General features: G+C 37.1%; 1 protein-coding gene across 2 annotated transcripts in view; it reads right to left on the bottom strand.

Annotated features, from left to right (window-relative positions):
- Positions 1-24,271, bottom strand: part of zfh2 (Zn finger homeodomain 2) — a 142,179-nt gene that overhangs the window by 22,929 nt on the left and 94,979 nt on the right. The window contains exon 5 of one of the 2 annotated variants that reach the window (XM_028180553.2): positions 18,418-18,481. The exons of the other annotated variant lie outside the window; for it this stretch is intronic. Within the exon in view, the coding sequence (XP_028036354.2) occupies positions 18,435-18,481 (47 nt within the window). The 3' untranslated portion in view covers positions 18,418-18,434. The remainder of the gene's footprint in view (positions 1-18,417; positions 18,482-24,271) is intronic. 2 annotated transcript variants of the gene reach the window in all.

Here is a 24,271-nt window from a genome sequence, read left to right as displayed (position 1 = left end):
GAAATTAAACCTTAAAAATAGATTACGACTTGCGAATCCCAAGAAAATTCTTAGAAAACTCACCTATATTAGATGGTTTTTTGTTAAATTGTTTTTCGCAATAACGCAAATGGTCTAAAACGAATTATACAAGTGTTCGATTGGCTGTTTTTCTCGAATGGAAATGCACGTGTTTACAAATATTGTTATTTCTAAGTTAGAAATTCCGGTAGCAAACCAAAAACAGAGGAACAAAAGCCAATAGATATTTAGGGCAAATATGAAAAAAAATCACAGAACGTATGTTTTTTTCTTGTGTATGTATATAATACACAAAAAAAACATACTTAAATTATTTTGTTGCGTAAGCACTCCCCGAATCTAATGAAGCAACTGCATCGAAAACATTTGAGCGTTCGGAAACGTTGATTTCGATTTATGACGCTAACAATTGTTAGACAGTCGTTATTTTTATGGCTTCTAAAAAAATAGGATGTGAATCAATAGCGGGGACAAAAAGTAATTTATAAGCGTGGCCCAAAGGACTTTAATTGTTAGTGACGAAATAAACATGAACATGATTTAACATATACATAGTCTGACTGTGTTAAATTTAAAGTCGCTATTTCATCTACTGGATTGGACGAGATTGATATTAAGCGGTTATCGAAGAACCTATCATGATAATAATACATGCCGTGTATTTTTTAACGAATTGTTTACTTTCCTATAGGTTGAAGGCTCAAACACTGATGTAGAGTGGCTACCGCCGCCAACATTCAAGCCTGAAGTCGAAGTCTTGCGTTACAGAACTACTGTTCTTCAAACTGCATTAAGTATGGGCTGCTCAATGGGCTATATAAGTAATTTCATTTTATTAATGTTATCTAAGATTGTTCCTTCATACTATTACCACTTACTTTACGACTACCATTGATGATGTTTTATTTTCTTTATTGCTTAGATGGGTAGACGAGCTCACAACCCACCTGGTGTTAAATGGTTACTGGAGCCCATAGACATCTACAACGTAAATGCGCCACCCACCTTGAGATATAAGTTCTAAGGTTTCAAGTATAGTTACAACGGCTGCCCCACCCTTTAAATCGAAACGCATTACTGCTTCACGACAGAAATAGGCAGGGTGGTGGTACCTATCCGTGCGGGCTCAAAAGGCGCCCTATCATCACCAATATTTCGACCAATACAGTCTATATTGAAACATTTCGGTAAATTAGCAAATTATTTTATATACTATTATTGCATGTGTTACGAAGATACAATGCAGTCTCTGATTGAAGGACTATTATATTATATTATATACTCGTAATTGTATTTAACATATTAGTCAAATAAATAAAATTCATTGTGTATAAGGCTGTTGGTAATGTTAAACAATTTGATAGATATATATAAGGTTGGAGAAAAAGTTTCTTCGCATTTTTTAAGAAAATTCACAACATTCTTTAATATAGTTTATTTACATTATCTAAAGTATGTAGGTACCATTTTGTTCGATAACTTTTTGTCATCTTGTAGGCAGGGACATGATCCCATTGCTATAAAAATTTCGGGGCTTCTGATCAAAATACCGCAACAATTGGTTTTGGCAGTCCTCTCGTGATATTAACCTGACACTGCCTAAAGAATTCTGAAGAGACCGAAACGGGTGGAAATCTAAAGGTGCAAGGTCAGAAATATACGGCGGATGCATTAATACCTCTCAGCCAAGCTCTCTTTATTTTTGCTGAGTGGCTAAAGATGTGTGAGGTCTAGCGTTATCATGATGAAGAACCACACCCCTTCTGTTGATTATTTCCGGCCGCTTTCTCTCAACTTCTTGGTTTAATCTCATCAGTTGTTCGCAGTAGAGTTCGAAAATCGATGGTCCTGCCTGGTGGTAACAGCTTATAGGTATAATGACCTTCCAATCCCACCACACACACAGCATCACCTTGTTGCGAGTTAACACGAGTTTCACCACAGTTTGTCAAGCCTGACCGGCCTTTGACCACGACTTTTTTCGCACGTTCTTGTCGTATGTGATCCACTTTTCATCACCAGTTATCAGCTTTTTTAAACATGGTTCGGTTTCATTACGTCGTAATAAAGAATCACAAATGAGTACACGGATCATTAAGTTTCTTTCAGTGAGCTCGTGAGGTACCCAAATATCGAGCTTTTTTGTGTATTATCCTATTTTATCCGTAATAGATCAGAGCGACGATCTTTGACATCAAAATTTCGGGATTGAAAACGCTTAAACCAAATTTGTGCTACTCTCACAGACACTGCACTAGGTTCATAAAGATAGCAAATGTTTTCCGCGGCTTGTATTGCATTTTTACCTTTTTTGTAGCAAAATTTTAAAATGTATATTATCTTGTATCTTGACAGTACAAAAAATAAATTAAAATCACGCATTTCCCAATTTGAATTTGGAATTATCTTCTTTAAAATTTAAACTTTTAATGATACCAAAACCAGCCAGATACAAATAGTATAGCAAAAGAGATTTTATTACAAGTTCATACATACTATAATGCGAAAAGACTTTTTCCCCAACTTAGTCTATATGTATGTATATACTCGTATATATATTAATATAATTTTAAAAGAGTATGATAAGTCGTGTATATTACAATCTGCAAAATAATGTGAAAACACAGCACGCACACATTCGCAACGACCCTCGGTCTTCGCGACACATAATGAAGGGAGGCACTGTGATATAATGCAGTTTTTTATTGCTTGCTCCTTAGACCCACAACTAAAAAAACCGGCTACGCACGAGTATTATACATTTAACTATTAGTGTTTTTTTTAGGGAAGGGTTCGGACGCGGGCTTAGAGGGTTACGTCGCTTCATAAAAAATACGTTGATTCAAGTTTCGCGAGGATGTTCGTTTGGATGAGAGTCGAGGGTCATCCCGGACTGTTTGTTGTTTCATTCAATGGTTTATTTCGATTACGGGCTCTGTTTTCGAAGTGAGCGTAGCGTAGCATAGCTGTGCTTAAAACTAAAATAATGGACGACATTGAAAACAGTTATAAATTAAAAAAATATATATGTTAAATTTGGGCATCCATACAAAGAGAGCCCTTGATTGTTTATTATTCTAATTTAATTCGGCTCGGACCTCGTCTGTCGCCTGTGTTTTATCGTCAGGTAGCCACCCGCTTCTAAGAAAAAATATTTATATCTCTTTCTATTAGAAATCCCATTGTTCGCGCGAGGGAACGTCAACACGCGACAAAAGGAACATTAATTATAATATCCGATTAAAAAACGCCATTTAGCTACGCGAGAGAAGGCCTTTGTTTGAGATGATTGAATTTGGAATTACCAACATTAGCTCATCCCGGGGGACCGAGAAGCATACATAAAAAGCTGTTACCTATTTTATTTGCGTGGGTAGCGTGCACTGTGTTCTTTTTTTCAATAGAATCTTAACATTTCATCCGTATACCGTAACGTTAAAGATATCGGGTAACAGCGGAAAATGTAGTTAGTAAAAACTATGGGTACCAAGAGGCTGCCGAAATACGAGGATCCAATCCCATAAAGAACATCGGTGGGAGGAAGCATGCGAGTTATGTCCGTACGTGCTCGCACATAGTAATTAGATATTACGATACCCGGCTAATCGTAACTCGCACGAGTGTTGTTTTACCCAAAAGGGGGAATAAGTCACAAACGCGACGGTAACGTCGTTCCATAATATAAAAAAAAAAACACCGAAAAAAAAAACGAAACCATACCAGTGCGGGGAACAAAAGAAATTATACAAACGCGCGGATCGTCGCCGAAAAAAATCGTTGTGATAATAAAATAAAATGGTTAAATAAAACGTAGTAATAATAAGCGTGGAGAACAATACGTCGGATTTTATGCGCTTGGATATGAATCAACGTTTATTTAGCTAAAGCGACATAGATAAACTTATGACGTTTTTTCGGCGAAATACACCGCAGCTGCCGCGAATATTCGGATTAAACTATTTCAGATGAAGTACTGCATTATAATGAGATATTTTGTTTCGCTTGTCCGCTTTTATAATAACTAGAGATTTCATTATAATTAGGGTATTGTGAGATTTTTACGCATTCAAATTTAAAATTAAGGGTAGGATTTTGTTTTAGATGCAACACAGTTCACAGTCTCCACCGCATTTCGTTCAAAGTGTAATGCAGTAGATATATCTATTAATTCCGAGATATGTAATTATTAATTCTTTGAGAGGAAGGCAGAGACGTCCGACGTTGTTATTAATGGAAGTGTATCACGGGAGCCATTAGAAACATAATTAACATCAACGGAATAGAAAGAAGAAAAAAAAAAACATTGCCACGGGAAGTGAGAGCCGCGTCACTGGACGACGAATAAAAACTTCATTATAGACTGATCGCTTCGAGGAGGTATCATTAATATTATTCAATTAATAAAACGTAATTTCGCGAGGTAAAAGACCCACCCCGAGGAGGAAAAGCAATTAGTGGCTAGATTGCGATCCGTCAAAACAACTGCGTCGATTGCCGCGTAAAAAAATGTGGAGGAGCATTCATTAAAGTTAAATTCGCGAGGGGTGAATATGTAAGGACTTTTTTGCATAAGACGGAGGCGCCCCCGTTTTAAGTTTTTTTTTTGGCATTGAAAACAAACTATGTGGGCGCATGGTAAGCGGTTTTTCGTCACACTTTCAAGTTTTTTTTTTATAATTGCCCCTGTAATTATTGTTGTTATGATTTTATGGTGACGTAATGAGTGAACCAGCGCGACATTTGCATGTTATCACGCGGGGACTCTCTTTTTTGTCACTTTTTGTTGATGAAGTTTTTCAAACGTTTTTTTCTAGGCTTTTTATAGCTTGCGATGTAGCTTTATTTCGAGTTTGTGGTTAAACATTTCAGTAGCTGGTTGTTTATGGCTTAGGGGTGATTGCAGTTTTTTTGGAGAGCCGTTAAATGTGGAATTAGCACGACAGAAGTTTGATATTTAAATTTTTTTCCCGTTTGTTTAAAGTTTGTTTGAATTGATTTAATAGTTTGATTTGTGTTAAAGTAACTTAAGCATGCTCAGGTTCGTACCATCTGGCCCGTTTTGGCCACAAAGTGATGCTCTATTATGGTTTGAACGGTTTAAGCCCTCTAGATTTCTCACCGGATCATTTTAGTGGGTCGCGTGTCTGATCCGGTGTTAGATTTAACGTGGCAGGGCTCTTACTAGGCTGATGTAAGCAATTCTCTCAGGCCGAAAAGTTAGTTTGCCCATTCACCAAGGTGAAGCCAGAATAGTCCCTGAAGGTACTGGCTTTTAGGTAGGCAAAAAAAGGTTCGTAAGCTATGAAATCTATTGTACCGACATAATTGAGACTAGAGTCGTAAATTTCATGTCTCATGACTAGCGGTTTTGTCGAAAGCGGCCTTGTGATGATCATGGGCTTCGGTAGCAGTTTAACATCTGAGAAGCAATGGCCTCTCCATGCACTTTTCAAATTATGAAAAAAAACAACATTTGATTTATGAATTAATCTTCAGTTCCCTTTCCGGTCACCGTCCTCGTCGAACCCATCGTTTGCGACGAAGGGCTCGACGAGCGAATTAACCCATAGACACAGCCCACTGAGCTTCTCGCCGGATCTTCTCAGTGGGTCGCGTTTCCGATCCGGTGGTAGGTTCTGCGAAGCACTGCTCTTGCTAGGGTCAGTGTTAGCAACATTCCGGATTGAGCCCCGTGAGCTTTTTTTTTTTTTTTTTTATTGCTTAGATGAGTGGACGAGCTCACAGCCCACCTGGTGTTAAGTGGTTACTGGAGCCCATAGACATCTACAACGTAAATGCGCCACCCACCTTGAGATATAAGTTCTAAGGTCTCAATTATAGTTACAACGGCTGCCCCACCCTTCAAACCGAAACGCATTACTGCTTCACGGCAGAAATAGGCAGGGTGGTGGTACCTACCCGTGCGGACTCACAAGAGGTCCTACCACCAGTAATTACGCAAATTATAATTTTGCGGGTTTCATTTCTATTACACGATGTTATTCCTTCACCGTGGAAATCAATCGTGAACATTTGTTGAGTACGTATTTCATTACAAAAATTGGTACCCGCCAGCGGGATTCGAACACCGATGCATCGCTAAACACGAATGTACCGGACGTCTTATCCGTTAGGCCACGACGACTTCACCTACACACGTTAGGATGAAGCTGAAATAGCCTCTTAAGGCTAACAGCATAGGTAGGAAAAAAAAAAGAAAAAAAAGAGGCGGTCCTCCGATATGAACGTACTCATATCACGTATAAATTCAGCTGATCAAACTGTTTTACGTTGAATCAGACATTTGTATAGAGCAACTGATGATAGAGGTCGATCGAGGGACATGCCCGAAGCCCGATTTGATATTAGCAATCATTAAATTGGAAATAGCGCTGTATCGGCGACACACGGCTTTCTTTTATAAATATCTCTCACGTGATCCCCGTGCCGCGTCGTGTCACGAACCCGCCGAAACGATCCAAATATTCAAATAATCGTATAAAAAGACAAGTTAGGTAGCATTTAAAAAGCTTGTTTGTTTAGCGACGAATCGCTTCTAGACATGACATTGTGCACGGCGCATCATCAGTGACAAATTTACGATGGAGCCCTTGAAACTAAAGTTTATCATACGTTATAAGGTCCAATTTACGATCGTCGTTCGAATGTTTTATTTGAACGGTTCCAGCGCGTTCTTGTAAGACATTTTCTAATAAGTGCCAATGAGCCTTGTTTAAAAATCGAACTAATGATACTATTGCTGTACACTATTGTTAACGAAACATTTCTTGAACAAAACAAATCCATTTTTAAGTTTCTCTTATCAGATTATTTATCCAGCACATTCGTATAGTGTATAATTTCGATTAAATAGGTAATGTTCCGTTTAAATATCATTTTAAGGGTCACATGTAGCAATAATGAGGTACATTTAAGTTTGTGTCCAACGTCACGCTCTTAAATACCACGTAAATTTATTATATTATTAGTTTTTGTATTTATTACAATATGCTTTAAAAACGCATTTCAGTAAATTCATACATGAATATTCATTTAAATCTATAACACAACCCTTACAATGCACGTTTATCGATAGCGATTTATTGAGTTTTTATTAAAAATTTGTTACACATTCAAATATTTCGGTGCACAATATGTTACAAACATATATTTCTTTTCCTCTCTTTTATATCGAAGTGAATATATCGCGAAAGAGACGGATATATAATCGGGGACACTTTCTCATTATTGCCGTACGAATGGAAGTCATTGATAGGTTTTTTAATGGTTTTAAAAAAAATGGCGACAATGGCACGCAGTCGACGCGTCAGTTTAATTTATTGCTGCTCGTAAATTGCTGTTTAAATTAAATCAATTCTAAATCCTGCTTGCCTTTGTGAGGTTATCGATTTTATCGAACAGTAATTGCCATAAATCAATTTATTTAATGCGATTGAAACCTACTTGCTTGGTACTTTCGACGCCACGAGAAACTCAGCTGCGATCAGTTGACTCAAAGTTGAAACAAAACGTAAAATATGCCGGGAACACAAAGAACACAGCGACCGCACTCGGAGAGGTGTCTAAGACAATGATAATTGTTCCACGTGAAATATAGTGTTGCCACCGACAAAAAGGGCATAACTACAGAAAAAAATAATACATTTTTCATTGTAACGCCCGACCATTCAGTACAGGTGGGGCGAGGTAGGGCGAGTACGGACAATGGAGTATATCAATGGACGATACCAATTTTTTTTTCGGCTTATAAAAAGAATCATTTCGTATCGAGAGAATTTTCACTATTAATTATATTTGAAATAATGACTGGCCTGGGCGTGACGTGCTAAGTTGGCCACGCTGTTTCTCACAAACAGTGTTATTTACATCAATTTATTAAGAGGTTCGAGGAGTCATTCGTCATGGTTTACAAGTTTGTCTGTAGGAGTCTTCAGAGATCTGCCATCTTATTTCTTTCTACCAAGGGCCGATCATGCATTCCGGTTTGAAGCATCTTTATTCCAATGAGATTGAGGCTTCCACTTTTTAATAGCATTAATGACAATTAATCTCGTCTGCTCATGGTAATTGGCAGCGGTGATAATCAAAAAGCTCTGCTCTTTTGATTATCACCGCTTTGATTATAACGCCCATAAAACCTCGTTTACAAGAGTTAGCAGTCTCAAAACGTCATGAAGAGGTGTACATTCGGCTGGATGGTCATGGCTAAAATGATGCCTTAAAACTCGATGTCGATAAAGCTCTGGTTAACAGGGAGACAGAACTCTGATTCGATGGTGGGTGGTTCGATTATTAAGAGTATTGTACTTATAAGACGGTTGTTATAAAAAAAAACACTACTCTCTATATATATTATACTTCATAATATGCTGAACAAAGGCTATACCTCGTACCTTAAGGCATGTCAATAGACAATAGGATCTGCATGGATTAGCATCATTGGCCCAATAAGTTGACGCGTCCATTTGGATTACAAAAATGATCAAAAAAATGTTTTTTTCGCATTTCCAAACAATATATAGATATTTTTTTGTCTAAGACACAAGATTAAAATAAGCAAAAACCAGATAAAGGACGTGAAAAACAAGCGTTAAAATTTAGGGGGGTTATCAATACAAGGTATTTGTTTGAAATCGGCAGCTGTTAGCGGGGACGCATCGGCGTGTAAATTTGATACTTGTGACAATACATTCCCTTGATGAGACGGATAAATTAATGACAGATCACACACAGACCATGACAATAACGTGCGCGTTATTGTGTCGTATGAAATTAAATAGTTGCCTTTAATTGTTGTTGTACTGTTCACAATGCAATTTAAGACATTGCTACATCGCTCTAATGTCCAATTCTCCTTAAACTTCTGCTCGTGGTGGAGTATTTTTCGTGAAGCAGTCGTGATTTGAGGAATGCGCCAGGCAACCAACCGGACAGCAGTAGATAAACATTTTAAATATAAAAATTTACGAATATAATGATATTTTAAATTGTAGGTTGTAGATATTTTAAAACGGAGACTTAGAACTCTTATTTCATTTGGACGGCGGTATTTAAGGTTGTTGATGTCTATAGGCTCCGGCAACCACTTCACATCAGGTGGGCCGTGAGCTCGTCCACCTACCAATCAACTTCAATTTTGTAATTTTGTAATGCTTTGTCTATTAAATAAATAAATAAAATGTAATAATTCTTAACCGGCGGTATTTAAGGTTGTTGATGTCTATAGGCTCCGGCAACCACTTCACATCAGGTGGGCCGTGAGCTCGTCCACCTACCGATCAACTTCAATTTTGTAATTTTGTCTATTAAATAAATAAAATGTAATAATTCTTAAGGTCCGTTCATGAATGATGTCATATGTGGCTAATCGTTGTGTATTATCTGTGGGGACTTGGTTCATTATTTTCGTTCCAAACGATATTTAGGCGCATTAAAATAATCAGATTTAATGCGGCAATTGAAAAATAATAATACTGGGAAACAGGAGATCGACCGTGCTACTGTATACAGTTGTTGTAACAACTATCCCAACTTTCGGATAAAGAATAGGAAGATAGTGTTACCTAGTAGTGCAATACTCACAACGCCACAATAAGTATTTGCACAAGCACGTGTCTAAAATTTTCTAATCAGACTAATTCCGCATTGCACGTTTCCAAGAAACTCATTTGAGAATCCCGAAGCAACAATACTTTCATTGTTTGTTGATTCTACAACAACAAAAGAACAAACGATAAAATCAAAAACAAAACATCGGTTTACGTCACAGCATTAAAATAGGTGCCATTTTGTTTGAAGATTACGTTGCCTGTAAAGAACCACAATTGTAACGTGACAATGCATCTAAGATCAGGTAGCACTGAGAATAAAAGTATTTACGGTAATGATTTATTTATAAATACACATTTAAATTATTGATATTTAGTATTAGATTTTTCCCGGGACTCCGCCCGCGTGAAATGGTTACTTCGGCATTACGTGAAATGTTACCCCCCCACTTCATTTACGTAGAAAGTGAAGATATTTTTTAATTATAGATTGTTAAGCAGGTATGCAAACCCCTATTTTGAAACATTATTTATTGGTGCTGCTCCACTTGTATTGGTCTTACCGTGATGTTATATAGCCTTATAGCCTTCCTCAGTAAATGGGCTATTTAACACTGAGAGAATTTTTCAAATCGGACTAGTAGTTCCTCAGATTAGCGCGTTCAAACAAACAAACAAACTCTTCAGCTTTATAATATTAGTATAGATTCGAAGTTGTTTTTTTAAATCAGCGAAAGTTCCTTAATAAAACGTAAGTCAACTATATAATTATATGAATAAGTATATATTTACTTAAACTGACCTAGTACGTTTGTAATGTGATACCGGGAGGCGACAGATAACATAAGCGGACGTCAGATTTGTCGCCAGCAAGACAAAACAAACAGGAAGTCAGTTTCGTCCTTAAAGATTAAAAATCAATAATCACAGAGGATAAGTTCTGCGAAGGTGTTTGAGTAAGATAACGTTTGTTTAGAAGACTCCAACTTAACATAGTCTCAGACGACGGCCGTGCAAACACCTCGCGTATAGCCAATATAAATTATAACCTCATTTCGATTCTGTCTCTTGGACCGGGGTTAAAATGGAAACAAACTATTGACGAGACTTCGGCAAACCGAGATAAAATAAATATTTTAGGGTGGGCGAGCCCTAAACAAACACAGCCTGGATTTGCTGACCGTCGATATAGTTTCAATTTAATACGCCGAAATTTTCATCGTGTGTATACGTAATCGAAAATCTGCTTTATAGGGTTTCATATAGAGTAGAATATTCGTTCGACAAATATGTCGCGTGTTTACCGTTTTTCGAACGAAAGCCGCAAAGATATCAGAACGTTGTTTGTTAATGATTTCTTAGGCGTCTTGAGGCGCTGATCGCTTTTTCTATACGCTTATCGTAAAGTATTAAATCAATCATAAAGTTTATTGTGAAATGAATATACTTAACATGAGTATGAGTAGGTATATACATATAACTAGTCAGGTCATAAGTATTGTCACACAGTAAAAACTTTTCTTTTAGAATGCTGGCCACAAAAAAGTTTATTGAATTCGAATTTCGAATTGTGAAATTTCGAAGAATTTCGAAATGAAAATAAAAATGTATACTTTTAGAATTTTACTCATTTTTAAATATGGAGTGGACGCTTAAAGAAGACCGTGTTGCAGTTATTGCGTTGCAACATACTGAAAAATTTGAATATAACCAAAAGATTCGTTTATCGTACCATCAAACAATACAATGAAGATTCTAGTGTAGATGACAGGTCAAGAAGTGGTCGCCCTCGGTCTGTTAGGACTCCAGCAGTGATAAAAGCTGTGAAGGCGCAATTTCAAAGAAATCCCAAACGTAAGCAGAAACTGTTCGCCCTTCAGATGGGGTTAAGCAGAACCACGGTGAAAAGGGTGTTAAATGAAGACTTAGGGCTTCGGGCATATCGAAGAAAAACAGGACATCGTTTGAATGCTCGTCTAATGGACCTGAGACTGAAGAGATGCCGCGCTTTGTTGAAGCGGTACGCGGGAAAAAAATACCTATCGGGAAATTCTTTTTTCGGATGAAAAAATTTTTACCGTAGAAGAGAGCTACAACAAACAAAATGATAAGGTGTACGCACACAGTAGTGAAGAAGCCAGCAACCGTATTCCGCGTGTCCAACGCGGTCATTTTCTATCCTCGCTCATGATATGGTTGGGAGTTTCTTAATGGGGCTTAACAGAGGTACATTTTTGTGAGAAAGGTGTAAAAACGAATGCGGTTGTGTATCAAAATACAGTCCTGACGAACCTTGTGGAACCTGTTTCTCGTACCATGTTCAATAACAGGCACTGGGTATTCCAACAAGATTCGGCGCCAGCTCATAGAGCGAAGAGCACACAAGACTGGCTGGCGGCGCGTGAAATCGACTTCATCCGGCACGAAGACTGGCCCTCCTCCAGTCCAGATTTGAACCCGTTAGATTACAAGATATGGCAACACTTGGAGGAAAAGGCGTGCTCAAAGCCTCATCCCAATTTGGAGTCACTCAAGACATCCTTGATTAAGGCAGCCGCCGATATTGACATGGACCTCGTTCGTGCTGCGATAGACGACTGGCCGCGCAGATTGAAGGCCTGTATTCAAAATCACGGAGGTCATTTTGAATAAACTTTAGTGTCATAAGAATCTATGTTTTGTTAAGTTCTTTTTGGTATATGAATGGTTACAAAATGAATAAACTTGTTTCAATTATTTTACATTAAACATGTGACAGAATTTATGACCTGACTAGGTATAGTGAGCGTTTCTTCACTTTGATTGAAAATCGAAATAAAGATTAAAATATTCTAGATTTTTTCATTATAACCGGATACCATAGTTCGCAGTCGTACGTGTAATTAATGCCACAGCGCCGAGGGCGGCGCAGTTATCGCTCGTATTATCAAAAGCCCGCAATATTTCTTCATTAACGACGCTCCACGCCGCGCGAACTCACCTTAGCATCTGCTATAGATTTTAAGGATTTTGTTACAATGTTTCCATAAATTTACTACATCGTTCATTTTTACTTATACCCTTGTAATGTCTAATTTCCAGCGGGTGTCAATGTCAACATTTTCAACCGATTTTATCGGCGATCTTATTTCACTTGTATGAAGTTAATATTTATAAACAAACGCGACTGAGATGATGAACGTAAAAGTTTTTATCAGGTTTTAGTATCAACATTAGTCATATCGAATATAAATTAGAATAATCAAAATGCCGCCTGTTCAAGATTACGCCTATGAATTATGATTAAAAGAACGTCTTACAAAAACTGATTATAAATTCTAAGCATTTACTTGCTAACCGGAACCCGAAAGAAACACACGCGTAAGTTGTGTTTTTTCTTTCTTTTTTTGTAAATTAAACAGAAGGCTCGAATCGCAATTTATCAAATAATATGACAGCGTTCGACGAAGATAATTTTACGAAAATTGTAAAGAGTATTGTGTTTCATAATTAATGAAGCAAAAGGCTTTCTTGGTAACAAAATATTCCCGATCTAAGTTTCGGTACGTCATTACCCGTCGCTTTGTGCGACATTCTTTTGCGCCCAGGTGTTCATATAATTACATTGGATGGTGCTAAACAGAGACGAACGGATACAATACAGAACAAGAGAGAAAAGGACGAATGCTTGGCCCTTAGGTTGATTGATAACTGTGACAAAAACGTAGCAGATGAAAAATAATAATTATTAGATCTTTTGTTAAAGGTGCATGAACTTGAAACAGGGGTGACAGGAATCTGTCATTTTCGTAAATGTTTGTTCTGAATCCAGATTAGAACAATTACATTATTTGACAATTTTTTATTTTGAATACTGACTAAGCCGACTTAACCTAATAGGTGTATGGCTCTAATAAAGAATATAGATAAATAAAACACCAACTAAGAAAACACGGCTAGATATAGGTAGACTAAAGGATAACTCATTATTTTTTGTTACACCGAATTGGTAAGTTCCATAAGTTAATTTTATTAAATGTCATGATATAATTTAATTTTAATCAAAAAAATAATTAAATAATAATTTACTCATATTAAATTTATGTCCCAAACAATGCCTTCAGGTTTAAATTAAAATTGGCAACCCTAAATTTGTGCATTCGCCGGCTGCGCTGTTTGCATTCAATCAAAGCTAGACAATATGCTGAGAGGCTCGCAGGTAGAACTGACAGCAAATTTAATGTACCGTTCACATAATCAAGTAGGCCCTTAATGCCAAAATCATAAGATTCAAATTTAAAGAGAAATAATGTGTTTGATTGAAAAATGGTACTTTGTGTTTTTTTTATTTATTTCATTAGCTAAGTTCGCGCTTTATGGATCACTCACGGACGTGGGTAGTGGAATCCATATTGTTTCGTCAAATACATGAAAACTGTTGTCAATAAAAGATGGGTGGTACATGTTTTTTGTTCAGTTTTGAAGTAGGTTAGTGTGAGTGTTCAAAATTTCATTCGTTCTTGAAGAATAGAAAAAAATATATATTAGAGAGAAGACGTTTTGATTTTATTTCTGAATATCATGTGAAAAGTATGATACAAATCGAAAAATATAGCTCTGTTATTAACTGATCTGTTTCACTACAAAAAGAAATCAATACTAAGAAAGCATTCGGAATGTTAATCTTGATTTACTTAAAGATTTAATTAGTAAAAGTATATATCATTTTAACATGCTTAAAATATTTAAGCGAGCACGTTCGTAATCCTTTTGTCGGCGACCACAAAGCAGAGTCTAGTTACGGTATGCTTAACAAATTATTTTTAATTACTTTTCGGCTCTGGAGCAAAACGATCTACAATTTTTTTCTGGCTTTTTCCTTTAACAAAACTTAAAGATATGTATCGATCACGAAACTATTACAATATTAAATTGTAAGCTGTTTATAAGCGTTGACTTAAATTGTTGCATAGCTTATGTTATTTTAATTTTAAATGCGTTCTCTGGGATGAATTGATTTACGTTGTTTTTATTTTCTAGAACTCAATCGGGGCTGGCCGAACAATTGCCCGACACTTCGACTCGGAATTGTTTACGTCAGAAAAAAAAAAAACAACAACCTAGAAACAACACGATATCACACCATTACGTAACGTATTTTATATACTCTCACGATAGAGAAACAATGTATTGCCCTTTGTCATATTATTAATGTGATTGACAGGACTAAATAATAATTTTACACATCCGAAATATTTAATGTATTTAGTGATTCGCACTCTCGCAATCCAGTTATAATAATTTTAATAACAACAAGCCGTTTTAGTTTAGTCACGGTTATTATTTGCCGATCTTAATTACCTGTAGGTACGATTCAGTCGTATCTGTAACGTCGATCGATATAAAATAAATCAATTTAATCTAATTAAAAGCATTACATGTTTTTTGTTCGCCATCGAAACAAGACGAGGTATTAGGAGATGGAATCGTGGAGATTAGAAGGTGAGGCTGTACCGGCGGGTCACCGATCATATCTCCTCCGGGCCCGTCAAGCCGTCCATCCGATGTCGAGTTCTATAAATTATTTATGTAATCTAATTTAATTTAACTCCCCTGACCTTTCTTTGCACTCGAGGAAAAGATCTAGAAGCGTTTCGTGTAGCTCATGCAACATTAATGAGCGTTATTGGATTAAGTTGCTTCGGGCGTTACGCGGATATCTCTGTTGACTATTGATTCGATTGTACATTTAATTTTAGAATGTGAGTCGGACTTCGGTAATGGGAACGCGGACGTGTGATGCCACGGAAGAGATGGACTGCTACAACTCGCCGTGGCCTTGCACCGTGTCTCGCCACGCAGTCTACGACGGAAGTTTACGACCAAACGCCAGCCGATTTTATTGGCTACCTCGCATCGAAGCCTCCTCGTCAGCCTCCCATTCACTCCGCCAAGAAATATACTTTTTTATTGCTCTGTCACTTGGATAATTTATTGACAATGAACACACGTGCATTTCTATTAATATTTTATGTGGTAAGAGTTTTTACGGGGTCCGTCCGGGAACCATTGTTGTTCACGGGCGGACGGTTTGTTTTATGTCCTCCCCGGAGATCAGTTTAATTGTTGTAAGAATCGGTCGTGATAGGTCACCGTGGTTGCGTACCGATGGCATTTGATTGTTCTTTCTATTACCGCGACGTCGAATCTTATTTGGAGTAATCATTTAATTATGTTAAACAAAACGTTGCGTAATTTTATATTGAAATGTCCTAAATTTGTAACAGCACTAGGCAAGCGGTTTCGGAATTTCAAAACATGTTTATTATGTGACTCGCGCATTCTTTTCGTGTAATAAAAATGAAACCCGCAAAATTATAATTTGCGTAATTAGTGGTGGTAGCACCTCTTGTGATTCCGCACGGGTAGGCACCACCACTGTGCCTATTTCTGCCGTGAAGCAGTAATGCGTTTCGGTTTGAAGGGTGGGGCAGCCATTTTATTTTTATTTTATTGAACTATATTATACCATTGTAACTATACTGAGACTTTAGAACTCATATCTCAAGGTGGGTGGCGGCATTTACGTTATAGATGTCTATGGGCTCCTGTAACCACTTAGCACCAGGTGGGCCATGCCGTCCATTTTGAGATGTCCATGCGCTTGTGTGTTCATTTATTAGCTCTACAGTACAATGCATAAGTTACGAGAGCTTCGCGGTAGAAACGAGCAGAGCTTTCGTACCAATTCAAATGGGCCCACAACATACCTTTGCCTTGGCAGTTTGTTAAGTTTTAAAAAGCATATATAATACACTGAGTCGTTGGTGCAATAGATAGCGTTCTTGTTTGATGCGCTGAGGGTCGTGGGTTCGATTCCCACATCGGACAAACATTCGTGTGATGAAAAGGTTTGTTTGCTGTTTTTTTTTATTGCTTAGATGTGCGGACGAGCTCACAGCCCACCTGGTGCTAAGTGGTTACTGCAGCCCATAGACATCTACAATGTAAATGCGCCACACACCTTGAGATATAAGTTCTAAGGTCTCAGTATAGTTACAACAGCTGCCCCACCCTTCAAACCGAAACGCATTACTGCTTCACAGCAGAAATAGGTGGGGCGGTGGTACCTACCCATGCGGACTCGCTAGAAGTCCTACCACCAGTAATTACGCAAATTATAATTTTGCGGGTTTGATTTTTATTATACGATGTTATTCCTTCACCGTGGAAGTCAATCGTGAACATTTGTTAAGTACGTATTTCATTAGAAAAATTGGTACCCGCCTGCGGGATTCGAACACCGGTGCATCGCTAGATACGAATGCACCGGACGTCTTATCCTTTAGGCCACGACGACTTCAATGTCTGGATGTTTATAATCCATATATATTTGAACGTATATAATTATGTATGTCAGTCTCTAGTACCCATAACACAGGGAATTCTTAGCCGGATGACCGTGCGTGATTTGTTCCCAGCTATTAATATTATTATTATGTCCACAACATGAGACATCGTGTGAAAATTGCCTTGAGTACTACCAGCGACTTAATTGCGAGGTTGAATGTTAATCGAGCTATCTTATGTCTGACAGTCGCCATAAAGCATACTCACTGTCGCCGTAAAAGTCGTGTGTGGTTTTTCAACGTCTGAGATGCGGACCCTTCGAAATTATGTCCCGAATAATGACAATTCTTTTGGTTTCCCTTTGCTCTGTTCCACGATCGACATTCCCGGCGTCCGATTTTAAAATCCGAGTTTTTGATATACCAAACGTAACGTGGTAAGTAAAATTGGAAAAATCTACTTCCAGACGCTACCAAAATTGATATACATACTTCAGTTAGTTTGATGAATATTTGAAAATTGATATTTACGTTGTACGAATAAGATTACACTTGTAATAAAGGAAACACGTAGGTATAAGCATAAAAAGAATGACGCAACAGTTTCCAAATACATTTTGGGTTATTGGGATTTTTAGGCGTGTGGGCGGCGGAATATCATAAATATTGTTTCTTGCTCCATATTTAAATATTTACCTAAGAATTTGTTTGACTTTTGAACAAAGATTGTTGTCCGGATAATGTTATAAATTATTTTACAGTGAAACTTAAGCTTAATATCTTGTATATTATAGGTATACTCGATGTGATTTAAGACTGCAATAAATTAGTACGTGTCCCCCGAAAATTTAATCAATTATTAACATAATTCTCTGTGTTTTCATGATACAATTAATTTTATTTGCGGCTCATTTTTACGCTTATGATGCAATAAAAATATCGTCTGGACGAATAGACGTTCCGTTTTCGAATTGCAACGTAACCCGAGAACATTGGACAAGGGCCGCACCTCGTAAATAAAATCGGACAAAGTACGGAGTGCACCACAGAGAATATATGCTATATAATTAACAGTTATGCCCGTTATGGGCTGTAACTCAGGCTCGGAGACGCTTCCAGAACAATGGTGGTGTTCGGCACTTAATGCAGGCGTTGATTGAGCCCCCGCCATAATGATGCTGGAAGCGCGGACGCACGTCAGCGCGCGGTTTCATTTTTGTGACGTATTTACGTTTTGAAAAGAGAATTCGTGGTTTTTAACGGCCATTTTTTGGAGTTGTGCTATCTTTTGATTGTGATTAGATTGTTTAATAGTTGCTTTAAGACTGTTTTACTTGAATTTAGTTATTTTTATAATTTCGAATTTACCAATCGATTCGATTCGGACGAGATTCGAACCGTGCGTAGTTGGAATTGCCCTTTAGGTAGAGAAAAGAATACGATTTCGTAAATAAATATAACATTTTAAAGCGCTTTCGGTGCGAAAATTTTTTACTTACTAATTTTAATTTTCTTTTTAAATGCATTGATGTAGTTGTTGTAGCGACGACCACTGGAACTTACCTGTAACAATTGCAATAATGTTTACAAAGCGAAAAGTGGTTTACGTATCATGGATTTTTTTAATGAAATGTAGAATTATTTTACTTGATATTCATAAACAGACAGCAGAATTTTGTCGTAGTGCATGGAAACACGCTTAAAAACCTTCAGGCGTGACTGTGGTGAAATTTCGATTATTATTAGTTTGAATCAAATATATAATTTAAAAATCAATTAAATAATTGGAAAGTGAAATGTGAAAGTGGCCCCGGTAATCAACAAATTAAAGAGCGGACGGTTAGCGTGGTATGGCCATGTGATGCATAGAGAGAAGATGCATGTGACTGGGAGATATATGGAAATGGTAGTGCAAGGTAGAGGGGGAAGAGGTCGACCGAAGAAGACATGGGTGGAGTATGTGAATAACGATATGAGAGAGAGAGGAGTGAGTGTTGAGATGACGGCTGATAGAAGAGAATGTAAGAGAAAAATTTGCTGTGTCGACCCCACCTAGTGGGGTAAGGTGGAGAAAAAGAAGAAGAAGAATTAAATAATTGAAAATAGGTTAAATAGTTTTGGGGCAATGACCGTCAGAGATCGGATCGATTAACAAATTAAAAAAGATAATAGATCAAACGAATGATAGTTTGAATTATCATTATCATTTAATTGTTTAAATAGCTTAAAGCCGCGACAAACAATAGGGGGACGGGCTCAGTGTGCATTCCGATCGACGTTTCCGAACACTCTGAAAGGAATTCCGATGGTTTTTCATACAAATTCCCGCACGCCGGCTCATTCACATAATTGCGCTTAATTTTTACTTCGTGCTTGCTTAAATACAGCCCTGTGTATTAAAAATTGTAACGTGTATTGAGAAACACTTCGTAATATAAATGTTGGTTACTTATTAAAAAAGATGAGAGCATTTTTGTTCGCCATAAAAACAAAAAAAAAATACGACTTACTTAATACGTTTTGATATTTTAGAACATATAAAATAAATAAATAAACTTGTGAAAAAAATCGGTGTACTTTTGTTGGAAAATGTTTTCGAGATAATTTTTGTAAAATGTTGGCATGTAATAATTTTTTTATTGCCCTTGTATGTGAACGAGCGTACGGCCCACCTGATGGTGTGGGGTTACCGTCGCCCATGGACTTCAGCAATGCCGGGGGCAGAGTCAAGCCGCTGCTGTCTGAAATTAAATGTTGACTGTAAAGTTATATTATTTAGACTACATCACTAGGATTCATTGATATATCACCTAAGGTCAACTAATCAAATAGATCATTTGAATCGTATATTTAATTTCTATACAATCGCATCGGAAGTATACCGATCTCTTGCATTTCCGATCGAGATCTTCTAATTGATGCTCGTTTCATCTCATCGCATTCACGGAGACGCCAGAGCGAAACGATAATACCGCGAATCGAAATGATTGGCCTAAAGATGCTATTCAGACAGTTGATTGAATTTTTTACCGAATGAATCATTTTCAATAAATAAATTCACAGTTGCTCAAATTTTAATTAATCTGAACATGTTTTTTTTCTGTTTACGCTAGACTGGGTTTTAATTTTTTTTTTAACCTAAAGTCCAGTTCATTTTTTAATATTTTAGAGTTTATCGTACTCTGGTTTTTAGAGTACGAAAGTTTTGGGATGAATAAACTTGAAACATTTCGTAACGTAACTGAAATGGAGAATACCAATCGTAACCGTCAGTTAATCCCTACTAATATATAAATGTGAATGTAAGTTTGTTTGTTACGCTTTCACGCGAAAACTATTCAACCGATCATCATGAAACTTTGTAAACATATTCTTGGAGGTATTAGAAGTAACATAGGATACATTTTATTAAGAAATAAACAAATATTTTACGAAAAATTAATAAATTGTCAAAAAATCTCAAAATCTAGCTCCTTCATCGCCATACCGGTTCAGTAAAGAAGTTCCAATCCTGAGTACTGTAAATTAAGTCGCGGGTAAAATTTAGCGTTATGCCAAAGTAACTATTCCACGCGGACGAAGTCGCGGGCAAAAGCTAGTTGTTAATAAATTAATTATCAGCAAATCTCAGCCTATTATTTCCGTAGCAAACGTTGACGATGAAGACGTGAAGCTAATAGCGGGGAACGCACACGGACTAATAGCGAAATAATAATAGCGCGCTTATTGCTATAAAATACAATGTGCGACTCGTAATCAGACAGGACAAATGCGAGATGACAACACGCGAGGAGCTCATGACGGGCTGCAATGAACTTAACGTTGCAATCAATTTACGAAGCGATCCATTCAACGGAAAGCATGGGAACACCGTAACAAGATATGCCCGGTACAACCGTTGAGAAATAGATCACGATTTTAGTGCATTACGTGTTACGTTCTTGTTCTTGACTAGCGACCCGCCCTCGCTTCGCTTCGGAAAAACCCACCTGGTGTTAAGTGGTCAACGGAGCTCATTACATTGCGGTAATGGCGCCGTCCATCTTGGGGCATGAGTACTAAGCCTATAAACCGAAGCGCATTAGTGTTTTACGGCTGAAATAGGCAGGGTGGTGGTATCTACCTGTGCGGGCTCACAAGGCACCCTACCACCACCAATAATAAGTACTAGCGACCTGCCCTCGTTTCGCTTCTAAACATTAAATTTTATTATTGATAGCTGAGTCCCGTGATGCTATCCGCGGTTATTGTCGTACCGCGGGTGACGCCGCGGGGCAAAGCTAGTCTAAAAAAATGTAGTCTAAGTTACTCCTTATATCATCAGCTACCCATTAGTGAAAGTCTCATCAAAATCGGTCCAGCCGTTCCAGAGATTAGCCGGAACAAAGAGACAGACAGACAGATAGACAAAAATTGTTAAAAATGTTATTTTGGTGTATGTACCGTATATATATTCATATGCATGTAGTAAAAAGCGGTTATTTCAATATTACAAACAGACACTCTAATTTTATTTATATGTATAGATGAAGTACGAGGGAAGATTAAGTCCGGTAACACTTTTTGGATATCCAATGATTAACGTTTCAAAACTATTCCCATACATCACAAAATGAGAACAATTCAACAGCAAAATGGCTCATATGCTCTCCGTTTTCACACAAGAGTAAAATTATTTGTTTCTGGAAAATTAAATGTCTTCAATTTAAATTGTTTCGAAGCAAATATTTCAAAATAAATGGTGGCTGATGCCGCTAAAAATTGCATCGTTAAAGCTGACCAGCATTCATGAAGACATTTCATGAGTTCTTGACACTTTTTTTTTATTTTTTATTTATAACTTCATATACTAGAAATTACAAAGGCGGACTTAATGCCATAGGCATTCTCTAACAGTCTACCTTAGGGGAGTGCAGAGATGAACCTTGGTAGGTGTAGTGTGAAGGTGTAGTGTGACTTTTTCTGCTCATATATTTAGTTAGTTTATGGAGTTTTAAGATACGTTTTTTTTTTATTGCTTAGTCGGGTAGACGAGCTCACAGCCCACCCGATGTTAAGTGGTTACTGGAGCCCATGGACATCTATAACGTAAATGCGCCACCCACCTTGAGATATAAGTTCTATCATCTCAGTATAGTTACAACGGCTGCCCCACCCTTCAAACCGAAACGCATTACTGCTTCACGGCAGAAATAGGCAGGGCGGTGGTACCTACCCGCGCGGACTCACAAGAGGTCCTACCACCAGTAAAAATGTTCCACCAGTTTAAATGTTCTTCAAGTAAAAATGTCGCAGAGTCTGTGATTTCTAACAACACAGTATAAAAAAACCTGAATATAGAAAATTAGTAACTGTACAGCCCTACAAAGTTTTTTTTTTGCTTACTTTAATATAGGCACTAAAGATCTTTTATTATAAACTATAATTGAGCGTCTTTTCAAAAATAGAACATCAGAACCGTTCGTCATTTACAGGAAAGTGAACACAATCATACCCGTAATGATAATCGAACCAGTCAAAGATTCTACAGATACATACAACAATTCACCAAGTAATTGTATCAAACGAGAGACGGACAAAAGCGGAGCGTCTTGTCACGATGGTGCGTTCCGACACTTCAGAATGACCTTTATGCTCTTGTTAGCGACCACCCGAAGAGATATCTACGTATAACAGCTCTTGATTAGACTATACTAGTAGATTACGCGTGACTATGACTGAATTGAAAGAAAAATTATTTAAAACATTTTGAACACGGTTTTATTGGCTTGGTATGTGACTGGATCTTTAAACGTTATATTCATCGACTTCAAAAGATTAAAAATAAAAAAAGATTAAGATAATTGTTGGTTCGGTTGGTAAGCGTCGTTTTGAGATTTTTAAACTATTACATATTTATTTATACCTTATGAACATGAAATAGGACTGTTAGATGCGTATTTTTTTCGTTTTTTTTTGTTGTATTAATATTCTTTTGAACAAATGAAAGTAGCAAAGCGTTGATAAATTTTTATTTACAAATGTAATTTGCACAGATAATGTAAATCTTAGGAAACTTCTTTTATTAAACTTTTTATTTTTTAGTATAGGATATTTCGCACTCGTGTCGATTAGTATGTTACTGACCAGGAAAATTGGCAGGCAGTATATATTTTTTGAAAATTAAATCTTTGATTGCGACATCAATAAAAATAAAACGGAAATGTTGAATCTTCAGCTCGCACGATTGCAATTACGTTTTCATCAACAAACCGGTTCTGCTGAAGAATGAAATGTATTTCGAACGAACCGGCCACATCACTAATCTTATCGTCAAATACCTAAATGCAAGAGGTTCAATCCGCTTTATAAGGTACGCGGCTAGTTTAAATACTTTAACACCGATTAAGGTTGATTAGGAAAAGTAAGGACGTGACGTAAGAGCGGGACGGAATAATAGCGAGGAAAGGGATAAAACCATTTGGGGTCATAAGCGTGATGTCAGGTCAGCCACTTTTGCACCTCGCTGTACAACAACGCGTTTCAAATTATTATGGACGCCCGATAAGTGTTACTGGATTGCGTTACCTTGATACTTGATGATGCTAATTAAAGTGTTTATATTTCTCTTGTTGATGTACAGTAACAAAGTGCGTGTCGATCGCAATGTTTTCATGGGCTGAATGATTTCAAACAGAAATAATAATTTTAAACAGAACAATCCTGGGTTGACGTAAACGAATCCATTAGTCAAGATCCTCTTCAAAATTTGATAGCGACGTAACTACTCGTATTTAGGCTAAGTAACTACCTCAAAATAGCAATAACAAAATAACATTAGCGTAATAACGATTTATAGCAATAAAATGTCCGTTACGACTGGACCAATAAAATTCGTGAATCTCTTTTCGGTTTCAAAATAACCGAAGATTAAGAATAAAGATGCGCGGATCTACATCGTTTTCTTAATGCGTTTTATGCTACGAATACATTAACGCGCGAACATCGGCGATTTTAGTATGTACCTACACTAAAAATCGTCAAATCATTATTGTGTTCGGGCGAATATTCATAGCATGGGCAGTTATTGAAGGTTATTGAAGGGTGGGTTTTTTTACACCAATTAATAATATTTTTTATCATTACAACATTTGAAAAAATTGTCAATTCATGATGACGACTCTTCTTAATTATTCGATTTAAATTCAAATCGTGTTCGTGAAAGAATGCCAAGTGTGAGTTGCAAAAAGTAGTCAACTAGACGATCTAAATTTGGCGGGTTGATATCTTTCGAACTCAAACACCTTTATTAAAGGGACATTTGCCTAATAACGTCCGTTTTGATCAATGCGTCACATTTAAGCGGCTATGCGA

Source organism: Bombyx mandarina, chromosome 11, assembly GCF_030267445.1.
Source record: "Bombyx mandarina strain Sakado chromosome 11, ASM3026744v2".
In the NCBI taxonomy this organism is placed as follows: domain Eukaryota; kingdom Metazoa; phylum Arthropoda; class Insecta; order Lepidoptera; family Bombycidae; genus Bombyx; species Bombyx mandarina.
Note: the sequence above shows the minus strand (reverse complement) of the source record. Positions and strands in the feature narration are given on the sequence as shown.